This window comes from Cricetulus griseus, chromosome 9 (genome assembly GCF_003668045.3).
Source record: "Cricetulus griseus strain 17A/GY chromosome 9, alternate assembly CriGri-PICRH-1.0, whole genome shotgun sequence".
Classification (NCBI taxonomy): domain Eukaryota; kingdom Metazoa; phylum Chordata; class Mammalia; order Rodentia; family Cricetidae; genus Cricetulus; species Cricetulus griseus.
Window position 1 is genome coordinate 8,858,315 of NC_048602.1, and position 14,373 is coordinate 8,872,687.

The following is a 14,373-nucleotide window of genomic DNA, read 5'->3' on the forward strand; positions in this document are numbered from 1 at the left end:
CAGGAAACGAGTCTATTACTTCCAGAGGAAAGTCAGCCACATAGGAGAGAAGACAGTAAAAATGCCCAAGAAAGTAGCAACATAGATGAAAAAGACAGAAAGGTGAAAAGAAATTCAACAAGGAAATTGCAGAACAAACACCTAGCTAGGCAGGGCACCCAGAGGAAGGTTCTGTGAGAGCTGCTGGCTGCCATACTGTTGGGGCCCATGAAAATGGCTCCATTTCATTTTGACTTAAAGCCAGAGAGTTTTTAACCTGCCCCTGCTCTTCCAAGGTGAAACAACAGATGTTTGGCTTAAACTGTGGCTGTTGTGTGTCTTACCTTGACAACAGATGTCTGGCTCAAGATGCGGAAAAAACAGAATTTTTGGCCTAGGATGTGGTTGATTCATGTCCTGCCTAAACAACACTACGAGGATATAGTTACTTGATGTTCTGGGTATTGAGGAGGCAATTACGCTTGCTGGTTCTTTGTATCTTGGCGAGGAAGTCTTTTGCCTTCTCCCCTTCTTTTGATGGGGGGTATAAAAGATCTTCGAACAATAAACTTGGACTGATCCTGTCGTTCACCAGGTGCCCTCCTGACTCTATCTCTTGTCTCTTGACTATTCCTTTCCTCAATCCACACTCCCTGTCTCAGGTCTACTGGACCTGACAGATACCCCAGCAACGTGGGGTCCTACCCCATACACCTCTTGGCCCTCTGACTGCTGACACTCTCTCAGTGTCAGCAGAGAATTTTCTTGAACTTTTAAAGTTCTTATCACCTGGTAAGGTTTGGAATAAATTACTTAGCTCTTGAGTTGTTAATCCAATTGTGGGCTATAGCCAGTTACTATGTCCTAGCAACTTTCGAAAACCATGAAGAGTTCATAACTGTTCTCTCCTGATTTGTACTCTGTGGTTGAATTTACTGTAAACTTAATTTATATCCTAGGTAATTAATAGAATCTCCTCTTGGTATTTTTCAGGAGCAATTTGTAACCCCCAGCAAGGTAAAATTCTCTTTACTTCAGCAAGTATTTTTCTAAGGTATCTGCACCAAAATTAGTAAGATATCACCATGTAATGGTAAATTCTAGACTGAGGAAGCTGTTTATTTCCAATGGATGTTGCACAAAATATTGACACAAGATGGGGCTGTTTAATATTCTTTGTGGCAAAACCCTCCCCTGCGTCTCTTCTAATAGGTTAGAAATTTTTACAAGCGGGCATTGTGAAGGTAAATTTCTCTCTATCCTGTAGTTTTAAAGGTATAGTAAAAAAACAAAAAACAAACAAACAAAAAAAACCAAAAACAGTCTTTGAAATTAGTCACTGTAGTAAACCGTTCTTTAGGTAACAGAGAAGGCAGGGGAATTCCAGTCTGTCAAGAGTCCATTGGCTGAAAATCACCTAACTCTGTTAAACATCCTCTATTTTCCAGATTTCTTTCTAAATGACAAATGCAGGAGAATTCCAAGGGCTGCTTGATAGTTTTATTATCCAAAGTTCGGATCTCCTGAGTTGAGGTTTGCAGAGGCCTCTTAGGAGACATCCCCCAGGATAATGTTGGATTTATGATGCTGGGCTGCTTGCTAGACTGCCTGGGAAATTATAGGCATTGGGGTAGGATTATGGAGATATGGAGACATAGTCCTGGAAATGTGAGTTGTCATGTGTCTGTGGTGCATGAGACTGAGAGAGAGAGAGAGAGAGAGAGAGAGAGAGAGAGAGAGAGAGAGAAATTGAGAGGAGGGAGGACTCAGTTTATGTCTGTATGTAGCATTCGTATTAAATAAATCGTGTATGTTTGAGTGTGGGCATGCATATGTCAGATTGTGTGTACCACAGCCAGAGGTGAAAGGGCAACTGTTGTGTCCAAATTCTGAAAGCCCAAATCACCAAGAGACCCATTCTAATGCAAAAGCAAGGAGTCCTATATTATCAACGAGTTAACTGTATCAACTCGGGCCCTTTGTCCGTTCAACACAGAGGCTGGTGTGAGAAGGACCCAGAGAACTGCAAGGCAGAGGAATTTATTGTGTACGGTAGGGGGAGTGTCCAGGGGGCACACAGCAGTCTCAGGATTGGTGCATGTCCAGTAACCTGTCGTGTGTTGATTGGTTAACTGGTTGCTATGGCCTGTAGGCCCTCCCAGGGAGGTTGCTATGCTCTATAAGGCACTTCTGCTATAAAGCATGTCCAGAGCCTGCCAGCTAACTTCTGATTGGTTCCTTGCCATGTGGAGGGTTTCTGACCTCCTAGTGACTGGGGCAGGTCCGACAAGGTCAGACATGTGCTGAGCCAGAGGCCTACAGCCTTTTCTACAGCCTGTCATGGCTGCGAAAGCAGGGGGCTGGGTGAGGACCTGGTCCCTTCACAGTGTTTAGGGGGACAGCTCTCTCCTACCTTGTCTGAGGCAGGCTTCTTGTTCTGTCATTGCATGACTGTGGGGGTTTGAGTAGGTATGGCCTCCACAGACTCATGTGTTTGAACGTTTGGCCCATAGGGAATGGCGCTATTAGGAGGTGTGGCCTTGTTGGAGGAAGTGTGTCACTGTGGAGGCGGGCTTTGAGGTTGTCAGATGCCCAAGCTCCGCCCAGTGTGGCACACAGCCTTCTGCTGCTGCCTGCAGATCACGATGTAGAACTCTGAGCTCCTTCTCTCAGCACCAGGTCTGCCTGCATGCCCCCCATGTCCTGCCATGATGACCATGGACTAAACCTCTGAATTGCAAGCCAGCCCCCATTAAATGTTTTCCTTTAGAAGAGTTGCCATGGTCATGGTGTCTCTTCATAGTATGAAACCCTAATGAAGACAATGGCACACATCAGGCCAGCAGGCCTGAGAGCTTCCGGCTTATCTCTCCATCCCTTCCTTCCATCTCGCCACGGGAATGCTGAGGTTACAGCTGATGCCACCGCACCCGCAGCTGTACATGGATTCTGAGGCTAGAACTCACGCTGCCCGGGTTGAGTGGTAATCTATTTATCTGCGGAGCCATCTCTTCAGTTCTGTAGCCAGCATTTAGCTCATGACACAAAGGGACCCCGGGCTGATGTGTCCAGGTGTTTGGATTGTTGTGGTGATTAAAGGTTTTATCTCTTACAGGTTTTACACCGAATCACAAGGGAGCAGGCGGGAGATTCTAACACTTTCAGCTGGGCCCTGCAGCTGAGCTTGAGAGACCCACCTTCAAAACACACGCAGAGTATCTTCGTACATAAGGGACTGAGGACAATGGGCAATCCCACGGCCACGTGTTCTTTATGCATGAACACACGCTTCGTTGCCAACCTGTGTCAATTGGTTATTCTCTTGGATTTCTGTCAAAGTACTTTTATTCCTGTCTCCCTGATGGACTGAGTCAGACACAGTGGGCTTACTGGCATGGGGAGGGGGTCTTGGAAGGTACAGATGCCCTGGTGATTGAGGTGTGTGTGTGAAAGAGAGAGAGGGCAAGGCTGAGGGACAGTCAGTGTGTTTTGGAGTCAGATCAGCTGCCTGCCAGGGCTGTGGAAGAAAGACACCAGATAGGATTGTTTAGGAGGGGCAAGAAGGATATCCCAGGTCTCTGTGGTTTCTGTTGAGGAAAGGGTGGCATTAAGAAACCTTCCAAATGAATTGGTTAGATGGCTGATGATGTGTGTAGGTGACAGTGTAAGCCATGCCTGCTAGAAGCTGCCTACAGGTGTGCCTGACCACTGCTGTCAGGGCGTGGTCAAGGTGAGGTCAGGATGACTCATGATTGGGTTTTAAGGGGATGCAAGGCACATGGGAGAGACCCTTTTCTCTGGCCTGCCTGCCTTGCTGCCCCTGGCATGCTGTGGTTTGCATTTGGCTGGTGTTTTTCTAATAAAGGATATCCTCATCGGAAGCTCCTTTTGTGGGTTGAGTTCTACGATCCACAAGGAGGCAGAAGAGAACACGCTCACACACCTTGTCCTTTTTGACCTCCACATGTGTGCCATGGCATGCTCTACCCCCCACCAATAAGTAAATATAAATAAGATATCCCAAACAAAGGGATGGATGTACAAAACAAAAAGGACAACAACAACCACAAAACAAAACACTCCCTAAACAAGACAGAAAAAAAAAAAAAAACAACCCTGCCCAAACGACACCAGCTACAGATCTGCCTTCAAGTACAAGCTGGGCTCTGTGGCCTGCAACAACTCAACATGCACCTCGTTATTTTGTCTTTGTTTTGCACAGGGTCTCACTGTGTAATCCTGGCTGGCCTTCTAGAGATCCACTCACTGTTCCCTCCTGACTGCTGGGGCTAAAGTCCTATGTCCCAAGCATAGCTATCCTGAGTCTTTAAAACCAGAGTTTAGACTCAAGTTTGTAAGCCCCACCCTTGACACCTGGAAACTGGGCAGGGGGACACGTTGTTCTTCTTTGGTTTGAAGGGCCAAATGAGAGGGTGATGGGACAACGTTGGCAGAGCGGACAAGGAACCCCTGCTCAGTGAGTGACAGCTGCTATGACCACTGTCCACTGCACGCTATTTGTTTAATTACGTCACAATTTAAGCGGGCATGTAAATTTTCTTCCAGCCATGTGGTCCCTTCTGAAACCCCAGTTTTCACCTTCTCCCTTCACTCTGTCTCTGGTCTCACTCCAGACTCCCCCTCCCTCTTGCTCCACCTTGGTTGACCCCGGAATCAGATGGGCAGGAAGCTCATGGTGTAATGTGGTATGATCCTGGCAAACCCCAACGGTTTGGGGGACTCATCGATGTCTTCCGGTTTCTTTGGGAACTTGAACCGGAAGTTCTGCAAGATGGTGGTGAAGAAGAGAAAGAGCTCCATCCTGGCGAGGCCGTCCCCCAAACAGAACCGCTTTCCTGCAGCGGAGAGAGAGGAGGAACACAGAGATGGAAGCAGCTCTCACAGCTGCCTTGCCCCAGCACCCGGTGTCCAGCTGCGTTCTTATAGGAAGAAGGGGCCCAAGGGCTGGAGCCCGAGGGATCATTGGGAAAGACTCCTAAGCCCCTCTAAACCTCAGTTTCCCTACACACGAAGTGGGGTAACCCATTCCAGGCTGGAGCAATGGGAGGTCAAAACGCTTCCTCTACCAATTATGTTCTCAGGTATGGATGCTGTGTTGTTGGAGTTTGTAGAATTGCTTGTAGGACCCAGGAAAGATGGCAGACTCTGCTTTGCTTTTCCCCATCTCGGAAAGGGGTCCCTTGGACCCTTTGACCTGTGTCCAGATGTTTGATGCTTGGGAGGTCAGGGGGTTGAACCTGGTTGGAGTCCCTTTGACCTGTGTCCAGATGTTTGATGCTTGGGAGGTCAGGCGGTTGCACCCGGTTGGCTGGAAGTTAGATTCCAAGAGGAACTTGGAGGAGGAGGAGGAGGAGGATGCTAGACTACATCCCAGAGAGGGAGCTGGCACGAGCTACCCCTGTTGGTGTGAGCAGGGGTCCAGGAACCAGTGTTTTCTTACCTACAGAGAAGGGCACAAAAGCAGCATTCTTCTTCAACTGCCCCTTGTCATCCAGGAAGTTCTGGGGGTTGAAATCTTTGGGACTGGGGAAGAACTTTGGGTCCGTCAGCAGAGAACCTAGTATAGGGAACACTTCGGTGTCCTGGAGGAGAGACAGAGTCGATTTGAGAAGGTGGGTTGGTAGAGAAAACACCCCACAGGGACCCAGGTCAAGAGAGCTGCAAGGCACAGAGTTGGGGGGCCCTCTGAGGGAGGGCCTAGGGAATACAGTTTAGAGGGGCTGTAATGTGTGGGACCTGTGGTAGGAGATTTGAGCTTGAGGGGATGCATGTTCTCAGACAGGCTGTTGGCCTTTGCTTCTCCAGCCCAGGAATTGAGGGATTGGTAGCTATCAAGGCAGAGGGTGGTTAGAAATCAGAGATAAGAAGTTGGGGAGGGCCGGAGGGATGGCTCAGAGGTTAAGAGCACTGACTGTTCTTTCAGAGGTCCTGAGTTCAATTCCCGGCAACCACATGGTGGCTCACAACCACCTTGAATGAGATCTGGTGCCCTCTCCTGGCATGTAGGCAGAAGATTGTATACATAATAAATAAATAAAATCTTAAGAAAAAAAAAGAATCTGGGGACACAGGATGAATCTCCCAAGGTGCTATGTCAAGGTGAGGTGACAGTGATCTAATCAGAGGATCCTGGGGAGGCTGACGTGGTAGCTGGGGGGTTCTTTGATTGGAGATATGGAGTGGGATGGGCACCAGCAGATGACAAGGGGCATGGAGGAACCCGGAAGTGGGCTGGAGGCCCCTCCTGGGAGGGCGTGTCCGCACCTTGGGGAGGAAGAAGCCACGGAATGTGGTATTCTGGATAGTCTTCCGAGGAATGCCCAAGGGAGCAAGGTTAGCAAATCTCTGAATCTCATTGATGACCGCCTCGGTGTAAGGCATCTTCATGCGGTCCTCAAACTGGGGCTGTCGGTTCCTGCCAATCACCCGGTCAATCTCCTCGTGGACCTTGGCTGGAGGACAAGGGGGGGTTGTGTTTAAGAGTTCAGGGTACGGGCTGGAGAGATGACTCAGAGGTTAAGAGCACTGGCTGCTCTTCCAGAGGTCCTGAGTTCAATTCCCAGCAACCACATGGTGGCTCACAACCATCTGTAATGAGATCTGGTGCCCTCTTCTGGTCGACAGGGATACGTGCAGGCAGAATACTGTATACATGATAAATAAATTTTTAAAAAAGTTCAGGGTATGCTGATGGTAGTGGCGCACACCTTTAATTCCATCACTCTGGAGGCAGAGGCAGGTGGATCTCTGTGAGTTCGAGGCCAGCTTGGTCTACAGAGAGAGTGCCAGGACAGGCTCCAAAGCTACACAGAGAAACCCTGTCTGGAAAAACCAAAACGGAAACAAAAAACAGGAAAAAAAAGTTCAGGCAACACAGACCAGGTGCCATAGTTCAAATATGTAAAACAGTTTGTCTTACATGGGGGCAGAACAGGGAAGACTGCCAGGAGATGGACCAGAGTGCAGGAGTCTGGCAGCCAGTGGGACATCAACTTGGGAATGTCTAACATTTTGATATCCAGTGAGAACCCTGTTCAAGCATTTTATACCCCATTGGCTCTGCAGAACAGGGCAGTTCTGAGCACTCAGGGTGAGGGTCATTGTGGTCAGCTCAGAAAAGAGGTTGGAGCATCTGTGGCTCCCCTTTCCCTGCGCCCGAGCCAGCCTCACCCTCCACTTCTGGGTACTTCATGAGCAGCAGGAAGCCATAACGCATCGTGGAGCTGACGGTCTCAGAACCAGCGAAGAAGAGGTTCAGTGATGTCATCACCAGGTTCTGTATGTTGAACTCGGAATCGGGGTTCTTCTTCTCCTGCAGACGGAGGGAGGGAGAGAGAGAACAAATCCATTCATCAGCTCATCATTCCCTTGGGACACTAACGGTTTTAATTTTCTAATTTTTATTTTTTTGGATTTTCGAGACAGGGTTTCTCTGTGTAGCTTTGGAGCCTGTCCTGGCACTCGCTCTCACAGAGATCCGCCTGTCTCTGCCTCCTGAATGCTGGGATTAAAGGTGTGTGCCACCAACGCCCAGCTTCTAAAATTTTTCTAGTCATCCTTTTGCAAATATTTTATTAATTCCTAGAGAATTTCATTCATCGTATTGTGAGTATATTCAAACCCCTCCTCCAAATCCTCCCAGTTGAACCCCTTCCATACCCTGTGAACCTTGTATCCTCATTTTTCAGACACATATTGGAAATGCACTTTGAACATTTTCCAATCTATTGTCTTCTCTTTCCCCCTTTTGCCGCCCATTGAAACCCTTCTTATTCCTAATAAGTCGCCTGCCTGCAATTGTCACTTTTTTTTTTTTTGTGGCTCATCATTAGGGTTGACTGCATGGGTATGGGTGAGGGGTCCTTTACCGTAGCCACATCACTAAGGAATAGAATTTCACCTTTCCTGTCAATTGCAGACTAAGTTCCTCAGGGAAGAGGGGGGCCTGGGTACCACTCCTGCAGTTGTCTTTGGAACCAGCTTTCAAAGGGTCCAGACCAAGTTGGGAAATGCAATCTCCAGGTCATGTGTGGCTGTGCATGGGAATCTTTGCTCCTCTATCTCTAGTCAACTGTCTGTCCTTGAATAACCATTCTGGTGTCACTCTTTACCTGGTCGTGACATTGAGCAAGTGTGGGGTAAGGACTGTAAGAAAGAACTCCACAGATGTCCCGATGGAGTGTGTCATTGGAGGCAGATGTGAGACACAGACCCAGAGTTTAAATGACAGTCTCTCCTCCTTTTACAAACAACCCATAGAGGAGTCCCTCGACCTTCACGCTCTACAGAACTCCCGTCCTTTTCCCAGCTGTGAAGCCCTTTGATGTCATATAATAAACCCAGGCTTCCTGGGACACTGATGTGTATTTCAGAGCCAAGTTATGAAGTGATAAGATCATGGTGGTTGATAGCAAAAGCCTTCTAGACATAGAGGCAAGGGTTTGTGTTCGGTGTACACTATCCTTGTTGCATGATGCCAGGTAGGTCACTTAGAGACTCTGGGGACAGTTTCCTCATTTGTGGAATGCAGGCTCCACAGACTCTTTTTCAGCAGCTTCGGTGGATGCTAAGCAGGTGGATAGTGGGATGTACTGAAAACAGTGTCCTTCAGGGGAACGCTGGAACGCTGGAAAATGGGTTGGCCTGGTAACTTGCTTGCTGGCTTGGATATGGCTCAACAGATGGAAGAGGAATGTTTAACTACGATCGGGACTGTGAGGAGTATCATGGGGCCCTAATGAGCCTTGGCTCTCCCTTCTTTCCTAAGTGATTTCCCCCCTGCCTGGTTTTGGACCTCCTATTCCCCAGGATGCTGGGATCACCTCTTGCATGTGGATGAGAAAGGAATCAATGAAGTTCCGTGGGGAATTGAGGTCCAGGGTGCTCTGGTTCTGCTTCACTTTCCTGACCATGAAGTCTTCCAGTTCCTTCGTATTCTTGATGATCTGTTGCTGTGGTCCAGGCAGGTATTTCATCACTGAATGGAACATGTCATAGAGCTGGGGGTGGGGGAGAAAGGATGGGAGAGATAGCTGTCAGTGGCAATGCCCAAGGGGAACGGGACTTGTCTCAGGGAAAGAGTGTTTCTCAGCTCAAGGCATCCATTCAGTGTTAATGTATTTATAGCAGTCTGAAGAGTGCACACAGCAACTCCACTTTATCTTTTAAAGAACTTTTTCAAAGTCCTACAGAATCTGACATTTAATATGGCTTAGGGTTTTTCACGACAGTGATACACAACTTCTCCTGGCAACACCGATTACGTCAGAGAGGAAGGTGGGCATAGAAGAAACTCGTTATGGAGTTTGCCTCCAACATGGCAGAAATAGCCATTTGGGCAAGAAACTGCTCTTGCCTGGACTGTTTGACTGTATGCTGTATAAACTGGACATGCAGGACCCACAGGAAAGTGACTACTGAACTTGACAAAACAAATGGGACAGTCCTTCAGGGTTCCTGCTTCATGGAAGAGTCTGCCAGACATTCTGCAGGGCACAGAGAAAAATGACTGACAAACTGCCAATTCAAATTTCCTACCTCGCTGAGAAGTCTGCTAAGCCTGTAGGCTGAAGATGGATGCCCTAACATCACAGAGGAACTTTGCGTGACTGTCCAGGTAGATGTCTCTGTCAATACTAGAGTTTATATATTATCCTTATGTGGTTTTTGATGGAGTTGATGACAGATAGTTATGGTTATAGTTTTCCTTAGTTATGATGAAAGATAAGTTACATATTACAGTTTAGACTCACAAAAATAGGATACATGAGAGAAATTTTTCTTTAAATTTTGCCAAATGTTAAAGGACTAACTATTGTTAACTACTGTTTTGCTATATCTAATTTTACTGCTAAAGTTAAAACCTTTCTTTTTGTTTAGACAGAAAAGAGGAGACGATGGGGGATGTCTTTCTGTATACATGTTTCTCTTATTGGTTGATGAATGAAACACTGTTTGGCCAATAGAGGCAGGAAGATAGGCGGACTAGGAGGTGAGGAGAATTCTGGGAGACAGAGTGAGGTAGGGAGAGTGGCCACATAACCTCCAAAGGAGTAATAGGTCCAGGCAGTCTCTGGTGAGCCAAGACCACGTGTAAATAAATACATAGATTAGTAGTCATGGGTTAATAATTAAGACAGAGCTAGTCAGCTAGACAGCTCTAGGCAACAGCCAACAGTTTTATAATTAATATAGCATTTATGGGTTTATTTGGGGCTGCAGTGATTGTGGGACCTGGTGGGACAAGAACCTTCAGCAACAGGGGCAAGCTTTGAGGTTTTATACACTCAGGATACTGTCCAGTGTGTCAGTCAACTTCCTGCTGCCTGCAAGATGTAGAACACTAGGCTATTTCTCCAGTGCCATGCCTGCCTGCATGGTGCCACGATCCCTGCCATGCTGGGTTCAGTTAGAACCTCTGAACTGAAAGCTTCCCCCTCAATGAAATGTTTTCTTTGTAAGAGTTGCTGTGGTCATGGTGTCTCCTCATAGCAATAGAAAGCCTAACTAAGACAAGGAGGTTGTAAGGTGTGCAGCTTTGGTGCTGGGAACCAGCCTCGGGTCTTCGGGAAGAGTTGTGCAGTCATGCTCTTAACCACTGAGCTGCCACTACAGTCTTACAGACAGAAATTTCAGAGGTGGCATAAGCATGGTGCCCAGTGTCCAACAATTTAGCTATTTAAGTGATTTTGGGTCAGAGCCTTGCTCCCTGCTTCCAGTATCCAGCCCAGGAGTGTAATGGGCAATCTGGATGTGTAGGCATTGGGGTGGGCTGTTTAGCTGTCTAGATACTTGTTTGAGATTAGAATTGGTTTTCTAGATAGTCAGGTCTTTAGCCCGCGGTTGGTTCAGGCTATAAGGCGTGGGCACACCTGTCAGTGTTTTGATGTGGGCTCTATGGGACTGGAAGACACCCATTTGGGTGTTTGGGAAAACAGCCTATCCAGAGATTTGTCCTTGATGGTCTTAGTTGGGGTGCCTGTGTACTCATTTCCGGATTTACGTGGGACAGGCAGGTGTCTCTTGTCCTGTTATCCTGGTGGGATATTTTGGGACAACGGTGTAGGGGGCCGAATAACTTTACTGGCTTTGCTTTGACAGAACCAGGTGCTCAGGGTGGAGGAGGGGTCTAAGGTGGTCACAGGTCTCTCCTTGGGCAGGTGTTAGGATATTCAGGACCACACAGAGGGTTTGTTAGAGAGTGAGGTAAACTGGGCAAACCCTCCCAGGTTGCTCTCAGGGAGTCCTCGGAGATCTGTCTACGGGATAGCTCTATGGGCTCTGAGGTAAAATTTCAGTTGTCTAGGGTAAGGGCTGGTTTTGAGGGGAGCTTATGCTTGTGGGGATGAGAGCTGGGGTGCTCTTTCCCTGTGTGGGTACCAGTGACGTGGGGCACTATAAAGGCAAGGGGGAGAGCTGTGTTTGCTCACCTGTCCAGTGGGAGAAGCTGCAAATCTGTTTATCTGACCCATCATACGCAGCAGCTCCAGGAACTCTTTGTCCTCATAGTCGAAGCGGTCCCCGAAGACAATGGAATTAATGACATTGGACACTGTTTGGCTCAGGTAGACAGTAGGGTCGATGGGTGCTCCTGAGAGGCACGGCGTGGTTGGGAAGACATAAGGATTAACCAGGGAGAAAAGAGCCAAGCAGATGATGTGGGCATTGACACAGGGAACACACTCTTAGCATCAGATTCCAGGGACCATTTCGTAGGCGTTCTTCCCACCCTTCTTTTCTACAACCCATAGGTTCTCGGTGTCTCGGCTGTCCCTTTTCTTGCCTAAACACCTAAGGGTCTCCAGCTTACCACTGGTGCTCTGTAACATCTTGACCAAACAGGCCGCCTCCTCCTGGATACGCTCCTCCACACTGCGCTTTCCCACACCAAAGTCTCTCAGTGTTGCAATGGAGAAGCGCCTGAGCTGTTTGGCTCGTTCCCCGCTGCTGAAGGTCACACCTGTAAAGGTAAGAACACAGGTGGGGAGACACAGAGTGATTCCGAGAAAGGCCAAGTCCCACACTGGAGAGGGTTCCCAAGAGGAAAGGAAGGAGGCCCAGATGGATAGAGACATAGAAAATGCAGAGGTTACAGGGACAGAGACACTGTATCAGGCACACACAACTTACTAAGACAGTTGTAACAATTCATCCAGGCAAAGAGAAACAGTGACAACCAGGCACTACAGTCCTCAATATCATAGCTGGACCAGCTCCATCATGTCCCAAGATGCTGGCTAGCTGTTCTGGGTCTCTGAAGTGGCAAAACCATCCAAGAATCCCACTGGTAGACAGCATTTGCCGAAATCAGCAAATCCCAGTAAAGCAAAGACTGACTTCATACAAGCATGCCCTTGTCCCTGGCTCTGGTTTTGTTTATGTGGCCTGAGCTGTGGTCGCTTCTGTATTTTGATGCTAGGGAGTTGTAGCCATTTGGGACTCTCTCTCTGGGTTCTTCAAGGAAACAGACACCTGCTGTGTGCTAAACAGCAGCGGCAGAGTTAATGGTATAAAGCTATTTGGCTCTTGGCATGCCCTTTCTTGCCTGAACAAACATTTTGCTGCTCAAGGCCAGTATGAAGTTTTGCAAACTTGGCCAGCACTTGCTGGACTCTGACATTCCATGAAAGTCAGACTCACCTTTGAGAAAAGGTCTGAGGTATGTAAAACAGCATTTCAAAATGCTGGCCTCAGCTCAACACTGAAGAGGGGCCAAAGTCTGAAGTGAAAACAAAGGTTGTGGCTGACCCCACATTGGGCTGGAAACAGAAGAAAGACATGGAGACAGAAAAGCAGAGGGAGGAGGCTGACAGCAGGCTTCCGGGAGAGGAAAGCAATGATGCTGGTCATTCTCAAATCAGAGGAAGAAACGAGGATAAGAGAAAGAGTATAGCGGGACGTGGGAGGCGAAGACACCAAAATATATATATAAAAAAATAACAGTGTCTGAGGAGAAGGCCCTGTGGATAGAGGCCATTGTCATTCTGCAGGTGACCCAGGGACCCAGGCATCCACACAACAGCTCTCAAGCCGCTGTGACCCCCACTCTCTGAAGTCTGATGACCTCTCTGACCTCCACTGGCACCAGGCACACACATGGCACACACACTTGGCAAACACAGGCAAACACCCATACATAGAAAAAATCAAGTAGATACATGTAAACCTCAGTTACATTAAGGGGACAGGACTCAATCTATGAGGATGTCAAGAGGTTCTCAGAGATGGATGTATGGAAGGCAGATATCTAGTGAGAGAGAAGAGGCAGATAGGGGAGAGAGCAGCCGGGAGACATGCTCACAGATTTGAGACAGGCCAGAGAGGGACACAGTGAGAGGCAACATTCAGTATGGACATGGGACTCCATATTGAAGAGCAGAGGACTCCACAGCCTTGAACGGGGCAATGAGTTAGGAGGACAGGCTCCTTAAATGAGGCCAACAAGCATCCCTGGCCACTTTTCTCAGTGTGGTTTCCCCCTCACCATAGCCTTTGAAGAGTGTATTATAGGTGGCCTGTTCGCCTCGTCCACTGAATTCCTCTGCTTGGTCCACCAAAGCCTCCTTGACTGCGTCGTATCCATAGAGCACCACGACTGGGCGAGGCCCAAGGTGGATGGTGAACACGGGGCCGTAGCGCTCACTGAGCTGATGTGGGGTAGATGGGAGTTGTTAGATGAGTTGCTCACCTGACTGGACCAGTACCCAAAGGTCAGATTCTGAGAGAGCATCTTATATGGAATCAGCAATCAAATGACTGAAATAAAACCAAAGACCTGGAATAGCACCAGAGCCTTCCCAACTCCTCGACCATGAGACTATTCCTTGGTCTAGGAATCTTCCGCCACAAGGAACATGCAAAATTGGACAGGCTCCCACACTCCCACGTCCCATCCCTCCCCCATCGGGTAATACCTCTGTGATGGAGCTGTACATGTCTTTGGTATTCAGCTGCAGGTAATTCCCAATGTAAGGCAAAGGAGTGGGTCCTGGAGGGAGCTTCCCCCTGACTTTCTGCTTCCAGACAGACACCAAGACCATGACACTCAGGTAGGCCAGTATGGCCACCAGGAGCAGCTCTGAGCCCAGCATGGTGACCAGTGAGGATAACAGGTTTGTGGCCGAGGCTGAGACACTCTGCTTTTATACTCCCAGGATAGATGAGGACCTTTGCCCCTGTTTATCTAGTCCAGTCTTTCTACCTTCCAATCGCATCTACTGACATTGACACATCTGTGTTGTGCCACCCACAACATGGAATGAGAGGCGGAGACCTCTGTCAGGCTTAATTTAAAACACTAAAGAGGTATTATCCTAGGACTGTTCATCTCTGGGTCCAGGAGATCCAATCCAGAACAAAGAAAACCTATATTTA

At 48.1% G+C, this 14,373-nt stretch overlaps 1 protein-coding gene across 1 annotated transcript; it reads right to left on the reverse strand.

Moving 5' to 3' along the window:
• Window positions 1–4,473: 4,473 nt before the first annotated feature.
• Cyp2a15 (cytochrome P450 2A15) lies at window positions 4,474–14,092 on the reverse strand. Its single transcript, NM_001244023.1, is given in 9 exon segments — window positions 4,474–4,835; window positions 5,441–5,582; window positions 6,265–6,452; window positions 7,171–7,312; window positions 8,823–8,999; window positions 11,430–11,590; window positions 11,810–11,959; window positions 13,484–13,646; window positions 13,914–14,092. Coding segments are annotated over 9 exon segments (1,482 nt in total). The 5' UTR covers window positions 14,091–14,092; the 3' UTR covers window positions 4,474–4,653.
• Window positions 14,093–14,373: the final 281 nt, after the last annotated feature.